Source organism: Oncorhynchus masou, chromosome 13, assembly GCF_036934945.1.
Source record: "Oncorhynchus masou masou isolate Uvic2021 chromosome 13, UVic_Omas_1.1, whole genome shotgun sequence".
Taxonomy (NCBI): domain Eukaryota; kingdom Metazoa; phylum Chordata; class Actinopteri; order Salmoniformes; family Salmonidae; genus Oncorhynchus; species Oncorhynchus masou.
Genome location: NC_088224.1, coordinates 94148590 through 94173331, shown reverse-complemented (window position 1 = coordinate 94173331; position 24742 = coordinate 94148590). Strand labels below are relative to the sequence as shown.

Here is a 24742-nt window from a genome sequence, read left to right as displayed (position 1 = left end):
TCGGCAATAAATGTCCGGGTAGATACATTAGAACACAAAGGCAAAGAGTGTCCTACTTTGTGTTGTACATTCCTTATTATTACCAGTAGAATATTGTATTATTCGATTACAGAGTAACAATTTATGTTGTGTGCATGAACCCCTTACAAATTATATAATTCATATTAGTTATATAGTATGGCGGTCATAAAGAACATCAAGGTAAACAAAGAAAACACATGGGATTACTTTAAAAAATTAGATCTTCCCAAGAAAGACCAACAAAAATAATATTGTGAGGGTGTGAAAAAACCCCACAATGACACAGAATAAATACATTGGATAGCTACACAGTCACAGATCTTATTGCATTACATCGTAGAGGAATTGGATTGTGTCCTGCTCCGTGTTCACTCTAGACCTCTCAGAGGGAAACAGAGTTATGACTTTCAATGGTCTATCTCTCTCTCTCTCTCTCTCTCTCTCTCTCTCTCTCTCTCTCTCTCTCTCTCTTAAAAAAAAAATGTTAGTAATTTAGCAGACGCTCTCACCCAGAGCGACCTACAGTGAGTGCATTCATTTTAAGACAGCTAAATGGGACAACCACATATCAATTGCATAGAAAGCTAAATTTTCCTCAATAGCGTTGCCATCAGTAGAGTCGGGGGAGGCTGGTTCAGGTTTAATTCATTCATTCTAAAAATAATAATTGGGGGGGGGGGGGGTTGAGGAGAGGTGGCGGATTATTTAAGATACTGTTTGAAGAGGTAGGGTTTCAGATGTTTTTAGAAGATGGGCAGGGACTCAGGAGGAAGCTGGTTTTGGGAGAGAAGAGCAAAGATTGTGGCGGTGCATGGCCATCCGGGCTGGGGCTGAGTGGTTAGGGTTGTAGGAAAGGGAGACAGAAAAGGAAACACAGTAGTGATCAGAGACCTGGAGGGGGCTTACAGTGAAATGAGTAGGAAGACAGCCTCTTGTAAAGATGAAGTCATGCATATTGCCTGTCTTGTGAGTTGGAGGGGGGTTACCATGAGATTAGTAGGAGATCAGAGACCTGGGGGGGGGGGGTCACAGTGAGATTGGTAGGAGAACAGAGACCTGGAGGGGGGTTACAGTGAGATTGGTAGGAGAACAGAGACCTGGAGGGGGGTTACAGTGAGATTACTAGGAGAACAGAGACCTGGAGGGGGGTTACAGTGAGATAAGTAGGAGAACAGCCTCTAGTAAAGATGAGGTCATGCGTATTGCCTGCCTTGTGAGTTGGAGGGGGGTTACAGTGAGATAAGTAGGAGAACAGCCTCTAGTAAAGGTGAGGTCATGAGTAGAAAAGGGTGAGGTGAAAAGAGGCAGGGAGGGGAAAGAGAGAGTGGAAAGAAGGGCACCTGGTGGGCGATAGATGACAATAATGTTAAGCTTGTGTGGACAAGTGACAGCGACAGCATGGAATTAAAATGAGGCTATGGACAGGGTACAACAGCAAGGTTCCCCAACTGGCGGCCCATGGGCCCGAATTTGTCCCCCAGGTGGGTTTTATTTAGCCCGCAATGTTTTCTGAGCAGAAAATGTACAAATTACAACAACAAAAATGATGATGATTTGAAATGACGATGTTTTAATCAAATATTATATCTGTTTGGGCTTAATTGCAGTCAATTTGCAGTCTACAAATTATTTTTAATTACATTCTGGCTCCCAGACAATCTGGGAAGGACCTATAGGCTGAAGCTAGTTGATGAACCCTGGCCTACAGGGAGAGGTGAAAACAGATATAAAACACATAGTTGACAAAGCTACAAAAAGAACAAAACAAGTCACAAATTGCACGGCCCCTTGATCCTTGTTGATGTGTCAACAACTAGTTGCAAATTATAAGCAGTTACAGTAGCAGTTCACACTACAAGTAAGCCACTGTGATGACAGGCAGCACTTAAAGTCGATGGTCCTAGCTAGCAAAATAAAGACAGTACTAGACCACAACAGATAAAGACAAAAAAAACCTATCACTCTAGGAGATATCAGGAGTCCTCTAGCTATAGAATGAAGCACGAAGAAAAATAGAGAGAGATATTGTGTGAATAATTCACAGCCATGTTCTCTCATCTTGGTTTTGTAACTCCACTGGGTTGCTGCATCCTCCCTCTGTCTGATCTCCAGCTTGACACACACATTTTTCATCAGCATTGTGTCAAATTGGTTGGCCTCTTTTTCAGTGAAACACACACAGGCATTGTTGGTGGCCCATCAGAAGGCATTGCCATAGCCCAGTTCTGATTTAGAAATAAAATGTATAAGGAAAGTAATGTTGCATTATAATGCCATTCAGTTCCACAATCTCAAGTTTCTTAAGTGTGTGTGTGTGTGTGTGTGTGTGTGTGTGTGTGTGTGTGTGTGTGTGTGTGTGTGTGTGTGTGTGTGTGTGTGTGTGTGTGTGTGTGTGTGTGTGTGTGTGTGTGTGTGTGTGTGAGAGAGAGCGAGCGAGAGAGAGGTGGGAGGAAAGGGAGAGAGATTGAAATTGAAATTGAGAGAGGAAGAAATAAAGATGAAGAGAGAGTGAGGAAGAGGCGGTTAGAGAGAGAGAGAGAGTGAGGAGAGAGAAGGAGAGAGAGAGAGAGAGAGAGGAGAGAGAGAGTGAGGAGAGAGAGGGAGAGAGAGTGAGGAGAGAGAGAGAGAGAGAGTGAGGAAGAGGCGGTTAGAGAGAGAGAGAGAGAGTGAGGAGAGAGAGAGTGAGGAGAGAGAAGGAGAGAGAGAGAGAGAGAGAGAGAGAGAGAGAAAGAGAGAGAGAGTGAGTAGAGAGAGAGAGAGAAAGAGGGAGTGAGTAGAGAGAGAGAGAGAGAGAGAGAGAAAGAGAGAGTGAGTAGAGAGAGAGAGAGAGAGAGAGAGAGAGAAAGAGAGAGTGAGTAGAGAGAGAGAGAGAGAGAGAGAGAGAGAGAGAGAAAGAGAGTGAGTGAGTGAGTAGAGAGAGAGAGAAAGAGGGAGTGATTAGAGAGTGACAGAGGAGAGAGAGAAAGAGAGAGTGAGTAGAGAGAGAGAGAGAGATAGAGAGAGAGAAAGAGAGAGTGAGTAGAGAGAGAGAGAGAGAGAGACGTATTTTTTGTTTCATTACACTTCAGTTTATTTTCTACTTCACTTGCTTTGGCAATGTTAAAATATGTTTCACATGCCAATAAAGCCATTGAATTGAATTGAGAGAGAGATTATACAAGTGGACTATAGACAGAGAGGAAGAGACGAAGCGATAGGGTTTACTCCGCCCAAAATCTGACACGAAAATAAGACTACGATGTGAGCAATTTTAGTATGGAGGTCAATTTTGGCCAACAAAAAAATGTAATTGCTCATTTGCTACGTGAGGCTTACTCGATCGAATAGAAGTTTAGTGATGGTTAGGTTGTTACAAATGCACTCATATAAGTGGACGCACATTGCATTTCAGCAACTTTGAGAGAAAAAAAAGGACTTTATCTAGGAGTTGTGCCTGGTGTTCACATGTGTATCTTCCCTCTCATTGACAAGAATGGTTCCACCTGATCTCCCCTCCTACCGCCTGTCTTTCATCTTTGAGGACATGTTTTTTTAGAGCGGTCACTTGACTATTGTGACAATATAATAGATCATCTTTGGTATATAGAGCAATAATAATGACATCTTTATAGGCACTAACAGAGCCTAACTCCGCCATGGAAAAAAATAATTAACTTTTTGTAGGCTTTTTGTAGGCTTTTTTTGATAAATTGTGAAAATAAGGTCTGTAGTAAACACCGGCTTGGGAGATCTTATACGTTTTGTTCTAATGCGATAATCTTCATCAGTCAACATCCCTTCTTGGGAATTTTGAAGCATTTATCCTAATCAAAACAAGAACAAACTGAATAATGTGCTAACATGCAAATAAATAAAACTACACTTCAGGTTGCATGCCTTTGATGTCTCGCTAACAGGCTTAGTATACCTTATCAGACGGGACCCAAAGTGTCCCATGGACAACATAATTCAGGAACCTATAAACACTAACACCTTCCAGCTATAGAGATGTGGTTGCAGCATTGAGCAGAACAATATCCCATCCTTACGTTTTTTGTTCAAGCTGGTAAGCAGACCATTTTAAGCATTATATGTGTTTATTTTGTTTAACCAATAAAGGCGTCATTCTTATTAAAGGATATGTTAACTGACTGAAATTATCCTGTGTTAATTAACCTCCGACCTTATTTTCGGAAATGTCCGAGTTTGGGGCGGCAGGGTAGCCTAGTGGTTAGAGTGTTGGACTAGTAACCGGAAGGTTGCGAGTTCAAACCCCCGAGCTGACAAGGTCTGTCGTTCTACTCCTGAACAGTGCAGTTAACCCACTGTTCTTAGGCCGTCATTGAAAATAAGAATTTGTTCTTAATTGACTTGCCTAGTTAAATAAAGGAAAAAAAAATAAAAAAATGTATGCCTTTATTCCAAAATCCCTATTAATTTAGTCTACAGGTATGAATGGCTGAACGAACCACAGGTAAATAATTTCCGGTTTTTAGGACTACACGCTGGCGAGCTCTATGGCCAACGAACTATGGTAGAAAATGCTAAGTCATTTCCGGTTTTTAGAACTACACGCTGGCAGCTGTACTCGGAGCCGCACGGCCGCCCCTGGATGGACGTTGGTGTGATTGATGTTCCCCTCTCGAGCGTGTTTCACAGACTCTCCGCTCACAGCAGTCTGAATGTGTTTCCGCGGCTGGCGTCAGCTCCAACTCGCAGGGTTGCTCTTTCACTGCTCACAGCAAGATAACATATTTGGGGATCTCTATTGCCAACTACTACATTGCTCATCAACGCTGAAAGTTACAGCTTTTTTATTTACCGATACCATTACCTATTTTGGGGATAATTATTTCGGGATTTTTTTTGTTTGTCGATCTGTGAAGTTAGTTTTCAGTTTTCGGTTTTCTCCGCGATTGGGATATTAAAGACCAGAAGACTAATCTAACAACCAAGTCGTTCATCATGTAGGCTAAGTTGTCTTTTTCTGTGTTACTTTGTCGTGTATTTGGAAACATTCTTAGATTTGTATATTGTTTATTCTTTACCCGAGTAGAGTTCAGCTTTGTCACACAGGTTCGTCCCCGTCCCCCTCTTCACGTCCTACACGGACTTCTCTGTGCATTCCACCATACGGACTCCGGAGTAGTTGACCATAGTTGATGAATAGCGTATCAAAGCAATTTTAATAATCTACTAGTCTAGTGCAAATAACATTCGTGTGCGTAAAAATGTAAGGAACAGTTATCGCCCAGTCGTGATTATTACGGGTTCTTCACCAGAGCATCATCATCTAGCCAGTATTGCAAACCAATAGGCTGGCCACGTTACACCGGAGACTGTAAACCTAAATTAATTGGAGACCGTAAACCAAGATTAATAGGCATTTGTGAATGAATTATGGGAGGAATAGAAGAAGAAGAAAATGATGAATCCCCTTTGTGTTACATTCTCAATTGTCTTTGATGCGCTCAGTCTTGCGTGCTCTTTCTCTCTGCTTGGTAGAATTCTGCCCATGCAGCAGCCGAAGTTGTGTGAGAATTGATTTGAATAAAGTGAGATGCATTTTGCATATTTTATTTTGTAAATAGCATATCTGATTTTGCCTCTTTTTCATATTTATTTGAAACAGTGTTTGCTCTTGTGAATGATGCCGCGTTCACTTGCTAGTCAGAGCTAGAAAACTCGGACATTTCCGACTTGCTAACTCAAATCAAATGTTATTTTTCACATGCTTCGTAAACAACGTGTGTAGACTAACAGTGAAATGCTTACCTATAGGCCCTTCCCAACAATGCAGAGATGTTAAAAAAAGAAATAATAGAAAAATAACAGCACAAGGAACACATACACAATGAATAACGACTCCCTGGCTATATACATTACCAGTACTGAGTAGATGTGCAGGGTTACGAGGTAATAACTTGGCTATATACACAGGGTACCAGTACTGAGTCAATGTACAGGGGTACGAGGTAATAACTTGGCTATATACATGGGGTACCAGTACTGAGTAGATGTGCAGGGTTACGAGGTAATAACTTGGCTATATACACAGGGTACCAGTACTGAGTCAATGTACAGGGGTACGAGGTAATAACTTGGCTATATACATGGGGTACCAGTACTGAGTCGATGTGCAGGAAAACGAGGTAATAACTTGGCTATATACATGGGGTATCAGTACTGAGTCGATGTGCAGGGTTACGAGGTAATAACTTGGCTATATACATGGGGTACCAGTACTGAGTCGATGTGCAGGGTTACGAGGTAATAACTTGGCTATATACATGGGGTACCAGTACTGAGTCGATGTGCAGGAAAACGAGGTAATAACTTGGCTATATACATGGGGTATCAGTACTGAGTCGATGTGCAGGGTTACGAGGTAATAACTTGGCTATATACATGGGGTACCAGTACTGAGTCGATGTGCAGGGGTACGAGGTAATAACTTGACTATATACATGGGGTACCAGTACTGAGTCGATGTGCAGGGGTACGAGGTAATAACTTGGCTATATACATGGGGTACCAGTACTGAGTCAATGTGCAGGGGTACGAGGTAATAACTTGGCTATATACATTACATTTACATTTAAGTCATTTAGCAGACGCTCTTATCCAGAGCGACCAGTACTGAGTAGATGTGCAGGGTTACGAGGTAATAACTTGGCTATATACATGGGGTACCAGTACTGAGTCGATGTGCAGGGTTACGAGGTAATAACTTGGCTATATACATGGGGTACCAGTACTGAGTCGATGTGCAGGGGTACGAGGTAATAACTTGGCTATATACATGGGGTACCAGTACTGAGTCGATGTGCAGGGTTACGAGGTAATAACTTGGCTATATACATGGGGTATCATTACTGAGTCGATGTGCAGGGTTACGAGGTAATAACTTGGCTATATACATGGGGTATCAGTACTGAGTCGATGTGCAGGGTTACGAGGTAATAACTTGGCTATATACATGGGGTATCAGTACTGAGTCGATGTGCAGGGGTACGAGGTAATAACTTGGCTATATACATGGGGTACCAGTACTGAGTCGATGTGCAGGGGTACGGGTAATAACTTGGCTATATACATGGGGTACCAGTACTGAGTCGATGTGCATGGGTACGAGGTAATAACTTGGCTATATACATGGGGTATCAGTACTGAGTCGATGTGCAGGGGTACGGGTAATAACTTGGCTATATACATGGGGTACCAGTACCGAGTCGATGTGCAGGGGTATGAGGTAATAACTTGGCTATATACATGGGGTACCAGTACCGAGTCGATGTGCAGGGGTACGGGGTAATTAAGGTAGATATGTACATATAGGTAGGGATAAAGGGACTATGCAACAGGATAGATAATAAACAGTAACAGCAGTCAAAAGAGTTTTAGTGCAAAACGGGTCAATGTAGATAGTCCGCATAGCTATTGGGGCGGCAGTGTAGCCTAGTGGTTAGAGCGTTGGATCAGTAACCAGAATGTTGCAAGTTCAAATCCCGAGCTGACAAGGTCCAAATCTGTCATTCTACCCCCGAACAGGCAGTTAACCCACTGTTCCTTGGCCGTCATTGAAAATAAGAATTTGTTCTTAACTGACTTGCCTAGTAAAATAAAGGTAAAATTGGTTAGCTAATTAGCAGTCTTTTAACTTGGTGGTTAGAAGCTCTTCAGCGTCCTGTTGGTTCCAGACTTGGTGCATCGGTACTGTTTGCCGTGTGGTAGCAGAGAGAACAGTCTATGACTTCGGTGGCTGGAGTCATTGACAATTTTTTAGGGACTTCCTCTGACACCACCTGGTATAGAGGTTTTGGATGGCAGGGTGCCCCAGTGATGTACCCTCTGTACCGCCTGGTATAGAGGTCCTGGATAGGGAAGTGCCTAGTAGTCAGCCAAAACTAGTATTGTTACAGATATGAACATTTTCTGTGTATGATTATGTAAAAAAAAAAAATATGTATTTTTAGTAACTATCCGTGATCTTTAAAACAATCTAAAAGAATGGTGACACTGAAGAACTTGAAGCTCTAAACACGCTACACTACAGCCCATGTTTCCTGTCAGCTTCTTTCTCTTGTTGACGTTGAGGGAGAGGTTGTTGTCCTGGCAACACCACACTGCCATGTCACTGACCTCCTCCTTGTAGGCTGTCTCATCGTTGTCGGTGATCAGGCCAATCACCGTTGTGTGTCGTCAGCAAACTTAATGATGGTGTTGGAGTCGTGCACTGCCACAGTCGTTGGTGAACAGGGAGTACAGGAGGGGACTAAGCACGCACCCCTGAGGGGCCCCCGTGTTTCCAGTTTTATTAGTCGTATCTATGGGATACACATGGTATACATTGTACAATAAAATGCTTGTTTGCAGGTTCTTTCTCGAAAATGCAACAATAATAAGCCATCATAAAACTAAGTATATGAGCATAAAGTAAATGTCTCAGTAGAATAGAATAAACATTTTATCATTAGTGTAATACAGGAAGGCACAGTTTATAGTCCCAATGTTTACACGTGTATCAGGGAAGTGGGGAGATGATGGGGCAAGTGTATAAATTGAGCAGTATAATAACAGTCTGGTAGCAGCGTATAACTTGTACACTGGGAGTTGGGAATCAAGTACAGGGAGTGACTTTAATAATAAATAACACATGGAACAAAACAAGAAACACAGACATGAAACAATAACGCCTGAGGAAAGAACCAAAGGGAGTGACAGATATAGGGAGGAGGCAGGAAAGAACCAAAGGGAGTGACAGATATAGGGAGGAGGCAGGAAAGAACCAAAGGGAGTGACAGATATAGGGAGGAGGCAGGAAAGAACCAAAGGGAGTGACAGATATAGGGAGGAGGCAGGAAAGAACCAAAGGGAGTGACAGATATAGGGAGGAGGCAGGAAAGAACCAAAGGGAGGGACATATATAGGGAGGAGGCAGGAAAGAACCAAAGGGAGTGACAGATATAGGGAGGAGGCAGGAAAGAACCAAAGGGAGTGACAGATATAGGGAGGAGGCAGGAAAGAACCAAAGGGAGTGACAGATATAGGGAGGAGGCAGGAAAGAACCAAAGGGAGGGACATATATAGGGAGGAGGCAGGAAAGAACCAAAGGGAGTGACAGATATAGGGAGGAGGCAGGAAAGAACCAAAGGGAGTGACAGATATAGGGAGGAGGCAGGAAAGAACCAAAGGGAGTGACAGATATAGGGAGGAGGCAGGAAAGAACCAAAGGGAGTGACAGATATAGGGAGGAGGCAGGAAAGAACCAAAGGGAGTGACAGATATAGGGAGGAGGCAGGAAAGAACCAAAGGGAGGGACAGATATAGGGAGGAGGCAGGAAAGAACCAAAGGGAGGGACAGATATAGGGAGGAGGCAGGAAAGAACCAAAGGGAGTGACAGATATAGGGAGGAGGCAAGAAAGAACCAAAGGGAGTGACAGATATTGGGAGGAGGCAGGAAAGAACCAAAGGGAGTGAAAGATATAGGGAGGAGGCAAGAAAGAACCAAAGGGAGGGACAGATATAGGGAGGAGGCAGGAAAGAACCAAAGGGAGTGACAGATATAGGGAGGAGGCAGGAAAGAACCAAAGGGAGTGACAGATATAGGGAGGAGGCAGGAAAGAACAAAGGGAGTACATATATAGGGAGGAGGCAGGAAAGAACCAAAGGGAGTGACAGATATAGGGAGGAGGCAGGAAAGAACCAAAGGGAGTGGACAGATATAGGGAGGAGGCAAGAAAGAACCAAAGGGAGGGACATATATAGGGAGGAGGCAGGAAAGAACCAAAGGGAGGGACATATATAGGGAGGAGGCAGGAAAGAACCAAAGGGAGGGACATATATAGGGAGGAGGCAGGAAAGAACCAAAGGGAGTGACATATATATGGAGGAGGCAAGAAAGAACCAAAGGGAGTGACAGATATAGGGAGGAGGCAGGAAAGAACCAAAGGGAGGGACAGATATAGGGAGGAGGCAGGAAAGAACCAAAGGGAGGGACAGATATAGGGAGGAGGCAGGAAAGAACCAAAGGGAGTGACAGATATAGGGAGGAGGCAGGAAAGAACCAAAGGGAGTAACAGATATAGGGAGGAGGCAGGAAAGAACCAAAGGGAGTACAGATATAGGGAGGAGGCAGGAAAGAACCAAAGGGAGTGACAGATATAAGGAGGAGGCAGGAAAGAACCAAAGGGAGGGACAGATATAGGGAGGAGGCAGGAAAGAACCAAAGGGAGTGACAGATATAGGGAGGAGGCAGGAAAGAACCAAAGGGAGTGACAGATATAGGAGGAGGCAGGAAAGAACCAAAGGGAGTGACAGATATAGGGAGGAGGCAGGAAAGAACCAAAGGGAGTAACAGATATAGGGAAGGAGGCAGGAAAGAACCAAAGGGAGGGACAGATATAGGGAGGAGGCAGGAAAGAACCAAAGGGAGTGACAGATATAGGGAGGAGGCAGGAAAGAACCAAAGGGAGTAACAGATATAGGGAGGAGGCAGGAAAGAACCAAAGGGAGGGACAGATATAGGGAGGAGGCAGGAAAGAACCAAAGGGAGGGACAGATATAGGGAGGAGGCAGGAAAGAACCAAAGGGAGTGACAGATATAGGGAGGAGGCAGGAAAGAACCAAAGGGAGTGACAGATATAGGGAAGAGGCAGGAAGAACCAAAGGGAGTGACAGATATAGGGAAGGTAAAAGAACAAAGGGAGGGACATATATAGGGAAGGAAAGAACCAAAGGGAGGGACATATAGGGAGGAGGCAGAAAGAACCAAAGGGAAGGTAATCAGACAGGAAGAACCAAAGGGAGGGACAGATATAGGGAGGAGGCAGGAAAGAACCAAAGGGAAGGTAATCAGACAGGAAGAACCAAAGGGAGGGACAGATATAGGGAGGAGGCAGGAAAGAACCAAAGGGAAGGTAATCAGACAGGAAGAACCAAAGGGAGTGACAGATATAGGGAGGAGGCAGGAAAGAACCAAAGGGAGTGACAGATATAGGGAAGGTAATCAGACAGGAAGAACCAAAGGGAGTGACAGATATAGGGAAGGTAATCAGACAGGAAGAACCAAAGGGAGTGACAGATATAGGGAAGGTAATCAGACAGGAAGAACCAGAGGGAGTGACAGATATAGGGAAGGTAATCAGACAGGAAGAACCAGAGGGAGTGACAGATATAGGGAAGGTAATCAGACAGGAAGAACCAGAGGGAGTGACAGATATAGGGAAGGTAATCAGACAGGAAGAACCAAAGGGAGTGACAGATATAGGGAAGGTAATCAGACAGGAAGAACCAGAGGGAGTGACAGATATAGGGAAGGTAATCAGACAGGAAGAACCAGAGGGAGTGACAGATATAGGGAAGGTAATCAGACAGGAAGAACCAGAGGGAGTGACAGATATAGGGAAGGTAATCAGACAGGAAGAACCAGAGGGAGTGACAGATATAGGGAAGGTAATCAGACAGGAAGAACCAAAGGGAGTGACAGATATAGGGAAGGTAATCAGACAGGAAGAACCAAAGGGAGTGACAGATATAGGGAAGGTAATCAGACAGGAAGAACCAGAGGGAGTGACAGATATAGGGAAGGTAATCAGACAGGAAGAACCAAAGGGAGTGACAGATATAGGGAAGGTAATCAGACAGGAAGAACCAAAGGGAGTGACAGATATAGGGAAGGTAATCAGACAGGAAGAACCAAAGGGAGTGACAGATATAGGGAAGGTAATCAGACAGGAAGAACCAGAGGGAGTGACAGATATAGGGAAGGTAATCAGACAGGAAGAACCAGAGGGAGTGACAGATATAGGGAAGGTAATCAGACAGGAAGAACCAGAGGGAGTGACAGATATAGGGAAGGTAATCAGACAGGAAGAACCAGAGGGAGTGACAGATATAGGGAAGGTAATCAGACAGGAAGAACCAAAGGGAGTGACAGATATAGGGAAGGTAATCAGACAGGAAGAACCAAAGGGAGTGACAGATATAGGGAAGGTAATCAGACAGGAAGAACCAGAGGGAGTGACAGATATAGGGAAGGTAATCAGACAGGAAGAACCAAAGGGAGTGACAGATATAGGGAAGGTAATCAGACAGGAAGAACCAAAGGGAGTGACAGATATAGGGAAGGTAATCAGACAGGAAGAACCAAAGGGAGTGACAGATATAGGGAAGGTAATCAGACAGGAAGAACCAGAGGGAGTGACAGATATAGGGAAGGTAATCAGACAGGAAGAACCAAAGGGAGTGACAGATATAGGGAAGGTAATCAGACAGGAAGAACCAAAGGGAGTGACAGATATAGGGAAGGTAATCAGACAGGAAGAACCAGAGGGAGTGACAGATATAGGGAAGGTAATCAGACAGGAAGAACCAAAGGGAGTGACAGATATAGGGAAGGTAATCAGACAGGAAGAACCAAAGGGAGTGACAGATATAGGGAAGGTAATCAGACAGGAAGAACCAAAGGGAGTGACAGATATAGGGAAGGTAATCAGACAGGAAGAACCAAAGGGAGTGACAGATATAGGGAAGGTAATCAGACAGGAAGAACCAAAGGGAGTGACAGATATAGGGAAGGTAATCAGACAGGAAGAACCAGAGGGAGTGACAGATATAGGGAAGGTAATCAGACAGGAAGAACCAGAGGGAGTGACAGATATAGGGAAGGTAATCAGACAGGAAGAACCAAGGGAGTGACAGATATAGGGAAGGTAATCAGACAGGAAGAACCAAAGGGAGTGACAGATATAGGGAAGGTAATCAGACAGGAAGAACCAGAGGGAGTGACAGATATAGGGAAGGTAATCAGACAGGAAGAACCAAAGGGAGTGACAGATATAGGGAAGGTAATCAGACAGGAAGAACCAAAGGGAGTGACAGATATAGGGAAGGTAATCAGACAGGAAGAACCAGAGGGAGTGACAGATATAGGGAAGGTAATCAGACAGGAAGAACCAAAGGGAGTGACAGATATAGGGAAGGTAATCAGACAGGAAGAACCAGAGGGAGTGACAGATATAGGGAAGGTAATCAGACAGGAAGAACCAGAGGGAGTGACAGATATAGGGAAGGTAATCAGGCAGGTAAAGGAGTCCAGGTGAGTCTGACGAGGTGCTGGTGACAGATGTGCGTAATAATGAGCGGCCTGGTGACCTCAAGCGCCGGAGAGGGATTATACGTGATACAGCAGTTGTGTTGTGTGTGTAGCATGAATGATTCTGTGTGTGTTGTGTGTGTGTGTGCGTGTGCGTGTGCGTGTGCTAAGGTGTAGAGAATCAGAGTAGGTGGTAAGTCCGGTTCAAGTGTTCAGCAGTCTGATGGCTTGTAGATAGAAACTGTCTCTGAACCTGTTGGTATCAGACCTCATGCTCTGATACAGTCTGATGGCTTGTAGATAGAAACTGTCTCTGAGCCTGTTGGTATCAGACCTCATGCTCCGATACCGTCTGCCCGACTGTAAGGGAGAGAATAGCTCATGGAATGGGGTGTATGGGGTCCTCGATGATGCTGCATACCTTCCTCAGGCACTGGGTGGGTCAGAGCGGCGAGCAGGTGGAATTTAGCTCGCCTGGTAGGTTTGCATCACTGGACAGCTCGCGGCTGGGTTTCCCTTTGTAATTCTTGATGGTTTGCCACATCCGACTAGCATCAGAGCCATCGTAGTAGGATTCGATCTTAATCCTGTATTGACGTTTTGACTGTTTGGTGGCTCATCAGAGGTGGTAGTGGGATTTCTTATAAACGTCCAGATTAGTGTCCCGCTCCTTGAAACTGGCTGTAGTTATACACGTGCCGTGTTCAACCAGTAAGCAAGTTGTAAATTTCAGAGTTTCCAAGTTCCGACTAGCACGTGAACTTGGCATGAATGCATGATGCTGTTCTAGCCTGCACTGTTAAAATGAAGTGTTCTCTAACCCTTAAAATAGTGGCAACTGAGCTGCCACCAACTGTAAGGAGATAAAACTTTAGCTTTGCTGCAGTTTTGAAACATGGTTTTAAGGAGTTATGTTCACTCAAAAAATAATATGCCACTCAACAATTTTCAGGTCTGCTGAGCGCAAACTCGAACGTTATGATAATTCTGTGCATCTCCCAACGTGAGGTTTACTGTGAACACTGAGATTGTACTCGCTTTAAGTTACAGTTTCAGACTTGATCTGAATTGTTTATGGATCTCACCAAACAGAAATATATACAATTTTGCAAGGTTAAATATATACATTTGGTCACTAACTCAGGAGCGATAGGGAAACGCATTCTAAATCCTTGGCTTCCATCAGTTCCCCCAGATTTCAGAATCTATTATTGGGCCGCTAACCTTATTGGGCCGCTAACCTTATTGGGCCGCTAACCTTATTGGGCCGCTAACCTTATTGGGCCGCTAACCTTATTGGGCCGCTAACCTTATTGGGCCGCTAACCTTATTGGGCCGCTAACCTTATTGGGCCGCTAACCTTATTGGGCCGCTAACCTTATTGGGCCGCTAACCTTATTGGGCCGCTAACCTTATTGGGCCGCTAACCTTATTGGGCCGCTAACCTTATTGGGCCGCTAACCTTAGGATCATTCACTACTGGTTGCAGAGCAGAGAGATATTCCCATCCCCAATTTGGCTAGAGATGGAGGCTGCCTCATCTATACCAGCGTCATTGTCTTCCCTCGCTCACTCCTCCGTTACCGGCCCTTACTCCTCCTTCACCAGAAATATATGTGTCAAAACAACATTGAAGATGTGGAATCAATTTCGGCACCACTTTGGGTTTCAGACAACCTCTTCTTTGGATCCGGTGGCCTCAAACCCAGCTTTTCCCCTCCTCTATGGTTGATGTTGCTTTCTCAACATGGTCTAGTGTCGGTAATTAAAAGATTCAGAGATCTGTATAATAACAATACATTTAGTACGTTTGAACAATTATCAGCTAAATTTGGTCTCCTTTTTTTAGGTTCTTACTAGTGCAGAGTTCATCCGCAGCATAGATCCAGGATTCCTCACCCTTCCTGGTGAAACCCAGTTCGACACATTTATTATCCCACTTCCTACTCTGAAAGGCACCTCGTCAATAATCTATAGTCAAATTTGCTCACTACAAGTCATCTCGTTAAACAATATTAAATCCTCATGGGAGGAGGATCTGGGTGAGGAAATATCTGATGACTATGGGAAGGGGCACTCAAAAGGGTACATAGCTCTTCTATTTGCGCTCGACACGGACTCATTCAATGCAAACTCATTCATCGGGCCCACTGGACCAAAGCAAGATTATCCAAAATTTACAAGGATGTGAACCCTACATTTTAACATGGAAATAGCTGTTCTATCATTCAGACTAAAGTAGCAGCCAAAGTATTCAATGTAGACCTACATTCCATGAGACTTTTGAAGAAAAAAAAAATCATGCAGGCCTTGACATTAACCTGTTTATCCACTTGTCCTTCAGACAAGGTTGTGACTGAACATGTTGTTGTGTTGTTTGATGCAAGAAACCACTTTACCAAATTAAATGCATTATTATTCCCATACCACTATTACAGATAATCAGACAAAACTATGTTTATTGACTACTTAGCTTATCCAAGCCTTTCTCAAAATACAACACTGCCCCTTTTAATAATAATAAAAAAATGCTCTTTACCTGACTCACTTTTCAAAGATGTCTTGTGCTTGTAAGAAGCAATCACTCACCCACTGCTGACCACAAATGGTTTATAACTGGGCTAATAACTCACTAACTAGCAAAGGTTATGAACAAATGTGGACACGCTGCTACTTGCAGCTCTCAGTTTGATCTCAAAACAAGCTCATCTACTCACGACCGCTCATGCTGTGAACACAGTCCAGTTCACAGTGAATGGCACACATCCATATATGGCAATGTTCTATTTGCAGTGAATGGCACACATCCATATATGGCAATGGTCTATTTGCATATAGGCCTATTGCATCTCTGATTGGTTATGCCGCACTGGTCTGTGTAGAGTATGGGCTGAGTCGTGTGTGTCAATGCAATAGAATTCTACTTTGATGCGTTGTGCCTACAACAAAACAAAACTCTTGCATAATTTGTTTTGCATACTAAGTCTTGCGAAGTTCGTTTTGTTTCGGTATGTTGCATTGAAAGTGGCTAATATTTGCGTTGATTCATTCACAATTCCCACAGTAAAGGGACATGTTGATAGTGTTAACTAAAGGGGGGAAAACTCTAGAAAGTTAGGTTAAGTTCAATTCTGTGCTTCTCTATAGGGGCTCATATTTCTTCTGCACAGCAGTCCCAGGGGAGCCCATGCGTAGCTTACAGGGAATATTGGTTATGAGACAGATTTGAGAAAATGTCATGTCTTGTTATGTCTGTTCCTGTCCTTTCTCTTCACTCTGTCTCTCTCTGCTGGTCTTTTTAGGTTACCTTCTCTGTCTCTCATTCTTCAGCTGTTCTACATCTCCCCTAACTAGCTCATTCACTCTTTCTCACCTGTTCTCTCTTCCCCCTCTGATTAGGTCTCTATTTCTCTCTCTGTTCCTGCTACTTTCAGTGTCTGATTCTTGTTTGTGTTTTTCATGCCAGAAGCAAGCTGTCGTCTCGTTTGCTTCCACCTTGTCCTATCCTGTCGGAGTCTGCCTGGCAGGTGCATCCTGCATTATACTAACGTTCTTTTGTTCCATTGACAACGTTGGAAGAGGATTTATGCCATTCCTGTTTTTTCATTAAAGAACTCTGTTTTCTGTTAAAACCGCTTTTGGGTCTTCACTCAAGTACATAACAGAAGAATCAGACCAAGAATGGACCCAGCGGCTCCCGACCCTTTTCACTCCGCCGTCGAGATCCAGGGAGCGATGCTAGGCAGACACGAGGAGGAATTGTCTGCTGCTCGACATGCCGTTGAGACCCTGGCCGTCAAGTCTCCGACCTCACAAGACGGGTTCACCAACTCCACCTCGATCCACCGCCCACTTCCAGGGTTTCCGAGTCTCCGGAGCCCAGGATCAACAACCCGCCGTGTTACTCTGGGAGCCCACTGAGTGCCGCTCATTCCTCACTCAGTGTGACGTGGTGTTCTCTCTCCAGCCCAACACTTACTCCAGGAGCGCAGCCCGCATCGCCTAATTTCTCTCCTTACCGGACGGGCGCGTGAGTGGGGCACGGCAATCTGGGAGCGAGGGCTGAGTGTATTAACCAGTATCAGGACTTTAAGGAGGAGATGATACGGGTTTTTGACCGTTCTGTTTTTGGGGAGGAGGCTTCCAGGGCCCTGTCTTCCCTATGTCAGGGGAATCGATCCATAACGGATTATTCATTTCGCACTCTCGCTGCCTCTAGTGACTGGAACGAGCCGGCTTTGCTCGCTCGTTTTCTGGAGGGTCTCCTCGTCGAGGTTAAGGATGAGATCCTCTCCCGGGAGGTTCCTTCCAGTCTGGACTCCTTAATAGCTCTCGCTATTCGCATAGAGCGACGGTTTGATCTTCGTCGCCGAGCACGTGGAAAGGAGTTCGCGTTCTCCGTTGCTCCCTCTCCAATCACTGCCACCTGCCGCATCACTGCCACCCTCCTCCGCCGGCTCGGATGCTGAGCCTATGCAGCTGGGGGGTATCCGCATCTCGGCCAAGGAGAAGGAACGGAGAATCACTAATCGCCTCTGTCTCTACTGCGGCTCCGCTGGTCATTTTGTCACCTCATGTCCAGTAAAAGCCAGAGCTCATCAGTAAGAGGAGGGCTACTGGTGAGCGCAACTACTCAGGCCTCTCCTTCTGGATCACGCACTACCTTTCCGGTCCATCTCCGCTGGCCCGGTTCATCTGCTTCCTGCAGTGCCTTGATAGACTCTGGGGCGGAGGGCTGTTTTATGGACAAGACCTGGGCTCGGGAACATGACATTCCTCTCAGACAGTTAGGGGAGCCCACGGCCTTGTTCCTTTAGATGGTAGTTCTCTCCCCAAGATTCAGCGTGAGACGCTGCCTTTAACCCTCACTGTCTCTGGTAATCATAGCTAAACCATTTCTTTTTTAATTTTTCGTTCACCTTTTACACCTGTTGTTTTGGGTCATCCCTGGCTAGTGCGCCATAACCCTTCTATTAATTGGTCTAGTAATACTATCCTATCCTGGAATGTTTCTTGTCATGTGACCTGTTTAATGTCTGCTATCCCTCCTGTTTCCTCTGTCCCTTCTTCACAGGAGGAGCCTGGCGATTTGACAGGGGTGCCGGAGGAGTATCACGATCTGTGCACGGTGTTCAGTCGTTCCAAGGCCACTTCTCTCCCTCCACACCGGTCGTATGACTGTAGTATTGATCTCCTTCCGGGAACTACTCCCCCGGGGGTAGATTATACTCTCTGTCGGCTCCCGAACAAGGCTCTCGAGGATTATTTGTCTGTTTCGCTCGACGCCGGTACCATAGTCTCCTCCTCCTCTCCCGCCGGAGCCTTTTTTTGTTCAGAAGAAGGACGGGTCCCTGCGCCCATGCGTGGATTATCGAGGGCTGAATGACATAACAGTTAAGAATCGTTATCCGCTTCCTCTTATGTCTTCAGCCTTCGAGATCCTGCAGGGAACCAGGTTTTTCACCAAATTGGACCTTCGTAACGCCTACCATCTCGTGCGCATCAGGGAGGGGGACAGTGGAAGACGCGTTTAACACTCCGTTATACTTTGAATACCGGGTTCTTCCTTTCGGCCTCGTTAACGCTCCAGCTGTCTTTCAGGCACTAGTTAACGACGTCCTGAGAGACATGCTGAACATTTTTGTTTTCGTTTACATGGACGATATCCTGATTTTTTCACCGTCTCTCCCGATTCATGTTCAGCACGTGCGGCGCGTCCTCCAGCGCCTTTTGGAAACTGTCTTTATGTGAAGGCTGAAATTTTCATGCCGCCTCTGTCCCTTTTTCGGTTCCGTTATTTCCGCTGAGGGCATTAAGATGGATCCCGCTAAGGTCCAGGCTGTCATTGATTGGCCCGTTCCTAAGTCACGCGTCGAGCTGCAGCGCTTTCTGGGCTTCGCTAATTTCTATCGTCGTTTCATCCGTAATTTCGGTCAGGTGGCAGCTCCCCCTCACAGCCCTTACTTCTGTTAAGACGTGCTTTAAGTGGTCCGTTTCCGCCCAGGGGCTTTTGATCTTCTTAAGAATCGTTTAATCCGCACCTATTCTTGTTACACCTGACATCTCTAGACAGTTTGTTGTTGAGGTTGACGCGTCAGAGGTGGGCGTGGGAGCCATTCTTTCTCAGCGCTCTCTCTCTGACGGCAAGGTCCATCCTTGCGCGTTTTCTCTCATCGCTTATCGCCGTCAGAACGTAACTATGATGTTGGTAATCGCGAACTGCTCGCCATCCGCTAGCCCTAGGCGAATGGCGACAGTGGTTGGAAATTCCTTTTGTCGTTTGGACTGACCATAGGAACCTTGAGTACATCCGTTCAGCCAAACATGTGCGCGTCAGGCTCGTTGGGCTCTGTTTTTCGCTCGTTTCAGTTTGTTATTTCTTATCGTCCGGGCTCAAAAAACACCAAGCCTGATGCTTTATCTCGTCTCTTCAGTTCTTCTGAGGTCTCCACCGACCCTGAGGGGATTCTCCCTGGGGGCGTGTTGTCGGGTTGACTGTCTGGGGAATTGAGAGGCAGGTAAAGCAAGCACTCGCTCACACTCCGTCGCCGCGAGCTTGTCCTAGGAACCTTCTGTTCGTTTCCCGTTCCTACTTGGCCGTTCTTCAGTGGGCCCACTCTGCCAAGTTAGCCGGCCACCCCGGCGTTCGGGGACGCGCTTCCATTCGCCAGCGTTTCTGGTGGCCCACTCGAACGTGACGCGCGTCGATTTGTCGCCGCTTGTTCGGTCTGCGCGCAGACTAAATCTGGGAACTCTCCTCCTGCCGGCCGTCTAAATGCTTATTCCCTCTCGACCGTGGTCTCACATCGCTTTAGATTTTATCACCGGACTGCCTTCATCAGCGGGAAGACAGTTATTCTTACGGTTGTCGATAGATTCTCTAAGGCGGCTTTTCATTCCTCTCGCTAAGCTCCCTTCTGCTAAGGAGACGGCTCAGATCATTATCGAGAATGTTTTCCGAATTCATGGCCTTCCGTCTGACGTCGTTTCCGACAGAGGCCCGCAGTTCACGTCTCAATTTTGGAGGGAGTTTTGCCGTTTGATTGGGGCTTCCGTCAGTCTCATCCGGCTTTCATCCCCAGTCTAACGGTCAAGCCGAACGGGCCAATCAGACTGTTGGTCGCATTTTACGCAGTCTTTCTTTTCGTAACCCTGGTCAGAACAGCTCCCCTGGGCAGAGTACGCCCACAACTCGCTTCCTTCGTCTGCTACCGGTCTATCTCCTTTTCAGAGTAGCCTCGGGTACCAGCCTCCGCTGTTCTCATCTCAGCTCGCCGAGTCCTGCGTCCCCTCCGCTCAGGCTTTTGTCCAGCGTTGCGAGCGCACCTGGAGTCAGGTCGGCACTGCCGTAATAGGGCGCAGACTGTGAGGGCCGCTCCATAGCGTAGGACCAAGAGTCCTAGATATTGTTGCGGTCAGAATGGCTCTCCACTCAGAACCTTCCCCTTAAGACAGCTTCTCGCATTGGCCCCGCGGTTCATTGGTCCGTTCCGTATTTCTCAGGTCATTAATCCTGTCGCAGTGCGACTTCATTCTCCCGATATCTTCGTCGCGTTCACCCGGTCTTCCATGTCTCCTGTGTTAAGCCCGTTCTTCGGGCCCCGAGTCCCTCCCCCCCATCCTTGTCGAGGCGCACCCATCTACAGGGTTCGTAAGATTTTGGACATGCGCCCTCGGGGCCGTGGTCATCAGTACCTTGGATTGGGAGGGGTGCGGTCCTGAGGAGAGGAGTTGGGTTCCCCTCTCGGGACGTGCTGGACCGTTCGCTGATCGATGATTTCCTCCGTTTTGGTTTCCTCTAAGTGCGCCAGGAGGCGCTCGGTGAGTGGGGGGTACTGTCATGTCTTGTTATGTCTGTTCCTGTCCTTTCTCTTCACTCTGTCTCTCTCTGCTGGTCTTTTTAGGTTACCTTCTCTGTCTCTCATTCTTCAGCTGTTCTACATCTCCCTAACTAGCTCATTCACTCTTTCTCATGTTCTCTAACCCCTCTGATTAGGTCTCTATTTCTCTCTCTGTTCCTGCTACTTTCAGTGTCTGATTCTTGTTTGTGTTTTTCATGCCAGAAGCAAGCTGTCGTCTCGTTTGCTTCCACCTTGTCCTATCCTGTCGGAGTCTGCCTGGCAGGTGCATCCTGCATTATACTAACGTTCTTTTTGTTCCATTGACAACGTTGGAAGAGGATTTATGCCATTCCTGTTTTTTCATTAAAGAACTCTGTTTTCTGTTAAAACCGCTTTTGGGTCTTCACTCAAGTACATAACAGAAAAGGTCATCCTAAGGAGTTCTGGAATATAACAGGGTGTGTTGTAACACCACTTAATCAAGAGTTGTGTAGAAGACTGAGAGCACTAACCAGGAAAAAAAGGTTGAAAACACTATTTTGGTGTTTCCAAAATAGAAGAAGAATTAGATACCCTTCTTCTAAACACTGTAAATTGAAGTCCCTCTTTTTGTATGTTCTAATATGGTGTTCTGGTAAACTCCTCATTGGACAAATCCAAACGGTCTAATCTACAGATTTATGCTTTTTTTTAAAGGATACAGAAAAAAAAGATTGTTTTTGTGAAAATACAAATGACTAAGTTTGTCCCTGGATAGTAATTAATCAATACAAAAACATATTTTTTTTCAAGACATGATGTTGAAGCTTTAAATGCTTTATCTTCAAATGATCGAATGACAACAAAGCATTAACAGGCCATTCCCATTTTTATATTGATAAACTAAGACAGTTCAAAGATCTGTAAGGTATTTATCATATTCACATTCTTGAAAGTCAAGGGACATATGGCATTATATTTCAAATTCATGAGGGGGGGGGGGAATACAGGCAATGACTGCTAATGTTAGCAGTAGCACTAATGTTAGCAGTAGCACTAATGTTAGCAGTAGCACTCATACAAAACTTGTACAAAACTTCAGCCCAGAGTTCAATGCGATCCACCAGCTTATCCATTATGCTGATGTCGCTGACCTGAATCACGACAGTCCATGGAAGGTTGTTCAGATGTATTGAATCACAGTACCGTTAGATGATATGATTGCCAGTTCATTTGACATTAGTCTGTGATTGGCTTGTCTTGATTGGCTGTGGCTAGGATTGGCCAGCCTGTGGGTAACGTAGTATGTATATATATATACATATATGTGTGTGTGTGTATATATGTTTTCTGCAGGGAGAGAAATGGTTATTATTATGATTATTATTATTCTATAATTAAGTTATTAACTGATTTAATGTTAATACATTGTAATATGAATATACTGTACAATGATTAAACATATCAAAAGCAATATGCAAAATGCATATTATATATATATATATACATGAATGAAGCTATCTGAATATGAATGTCAAAGGTGGGATGCGGTAACGTGGTGTGGTTGGCCGAAGCTAGAGGTAAAGGCTAAAAGGGCCGAAGCTAGAGGCTAAAGGCTAAAGGGCGAAGCTACAGGCTAAAGGCTAAAGGGCCGAAGCTAAAGGCTAAAGGGCATAGAGGTAAAGGCTAAAAGGGCCGAAGCTATAAAGGCTAAAAGAATAAAGGCTAAAAGAATGGCTAAAGGCTAAAAGGGCCGAAGCTAGAGGTAAAGGCTAAAAGGGCGAAGCTAGAGGTAAAGGCTAAAAGGGCCGAAGCTAGAGGCTAAAGGCTAAAAGGGCCGAAGCTAGAGGCTAAAGGCTAAAAGGGCGGAAGCTACAGGCTAAAGGCTAAAAGGGCGGAAGCTACAGGCTAAAGGCTAAAAGGGCCGAAGCTAGAGGTAAAGGCTAAAAGGGCCGAAGCTAGAGGTAAAGGCTAAAAGGGCCGAAGCTAGAGGCTAAAGGCTAAAAGGGCCGAAGCTACAGGCTAAAGGCTAAAAGGGCCAAAGCTACAGGCTAAAGGCTAAAAGGGGCGAAGCTACAGGCTCAAGGCTAAAAGGGCCGAGAGGCTAAATGCTACAGGCTAAAGGCTAAAAGGGCCGAAGCTACAGGCTAAAGGCTAAAACAGGCTAAAGTGCTAAAATGGCAGTGGCTAAAGGCTAGTGCAGTGGTGAAAGGCTAAATGACCCAATTGTCATACTTCAGTAAAAGAAAATAGAAAATAGAAATAGAAAATGACTCAAGTAAAAGTGCTGAGGAGTATTTCTGTCTGTAAAATGCCCTTTTGTGGGGGAAAACTCATTCTGATTGGCTGGACCTGGCTCTCCAGTGGTTGGCCTTGCTGCCAAGTGGGTGGGCCTATGCCCTCCAAGGCCCACCAATGGCTGCACCCCTGCTCAGTCATGTGAAATCCATAGATTAGGCCCTAATGCATTTATTTTAATTGACTGATTATATGAACTGTAACTCTGTAAAATTGTAGAAATTGTTGCATGTTGCGTTAATATTTTTGTTCAGTAAACGTTTTCTGTGTAACATATCACTTACATTGGGTTTACGTTCAAACACCAGATCTCAGATTAGGTGCACTGCTTTTAATGGTTTCATTACACAATCATGATGTTTTGAGTCTCTATTTTTTACAGTCTACTCTCTCTCACTCTCTCTCCATCTCTCTTTCTCTCTCTCTCTCTCTCTCTCTCTCTCTCTCTCTCTCTCTCCGCAGGGGACAGAAGTCAGTCAGTACGAGGGGAGAGACAGAGACATGCTGGTAGTCTAGGCCTGTGGTGGAGTCAAGAGCACAACAAAAGCTAAATCTCCTTTTTTTTGTTGTCTATTCTGGCAACTTCTTGTCTTCTTGTTATATAATAGTGAACTTTTTACCCATCAATCGCCATGGCCTCCAGCCTGACCTGTGCCGGTGTAATCTGGACCCTCCTCTCCCTGCTCTGTGCTGCGGCCTCCTGTGTCGGCTTCTTCATGCCTTACTGGCTGCTCGGTTCCCAGATGGACAAGCCGGTCTCGTTCGGCACCTTCCGGCGGTGCTCGTACCCGGTGCGCGACGAGGAGAGCCAGGCCACAGTGATCCTGGAGCAGTGTGGGCGTTATGCTTCCTTCCAGGGGATACCGAGTCTGGAGTGGAGGATCTGTACGGTGGTGACGGGCGTGGGCTGTGGTCTGCTGCTCCTGGTGGCCCTCACAGCCCTCATGGGATGTTGTATCTCTGACCTCATCTCCAGGACCATCGGACGTGTGGCCGGGGGGATACAGTTCGTTGGAGGTGAGTCAGTCTGTTCCCTCTGTTTACTCCGTAAGGGCTAAAGGTTCTCTACCACCTTAAGGCTCTATTACAAACTTTTATTTTCTCTCACAGTGAGTTAGTCCACTAACAAGCTGATGTCTGTTTACATTAGAACCTACAGTGAATGGCGTTGGGTTCTGTACTAGCCCAAAACCCCAGAATGTTTACGCTGTGATGTCTGGTTACCCGAGACTAGCTCTCTACCTTCAGTTGACCCCAGAAGTTCCTCAACTCTCCATTACAGACTGTTGTGATTCAGTGGTTCAACTGAACAGTTATCCTCTTTCCTCTTTGCATTTGTAGTAAAGCCCTGACATCAGCAGACGACACTATGTGTTCATACAAAAACCCGAAACGGAAAGCAATGCAGATGTGGAGAGGCGACTCCGGGATGCTGGCCTTCTAGGCAGAGTTCCTCTGTCCAGTGTCCGTGTTCTTTTTCCCATCTTAAACTTTTATTTTTATTGGCCAGTCTGAGATATGACTTTT

General features: G+C 45.5%; 1 protein-coding gene across 1 annotated transcript; it reads left to right on the top strand.

Moving 5' to 3' along the window:
• Positions 1–4574: 4574 nt before the first annotated feature.
• LOC135551586 (LHFPL tetraspan subfamily member 6 protein-like) lies at positions 4575–24303 on the top strand. The gene is made up of 2 exons (XM_064982789.1): positions 4575–4967; positions 23678–24303. The coding sequence occupies exon 2, from the start codon at positions 23848–23850 to the stop codon at positions 24271–24273; it is 426 nt and encodes a 141-aa protein (XP_064838861.1). The 5' UTR covers positions 4575–4967; positions 23678–23847; the 3' UTR covers positions 24274–24303.
• Positions 24304–24742: the final 439 nt, after the last annotated feature.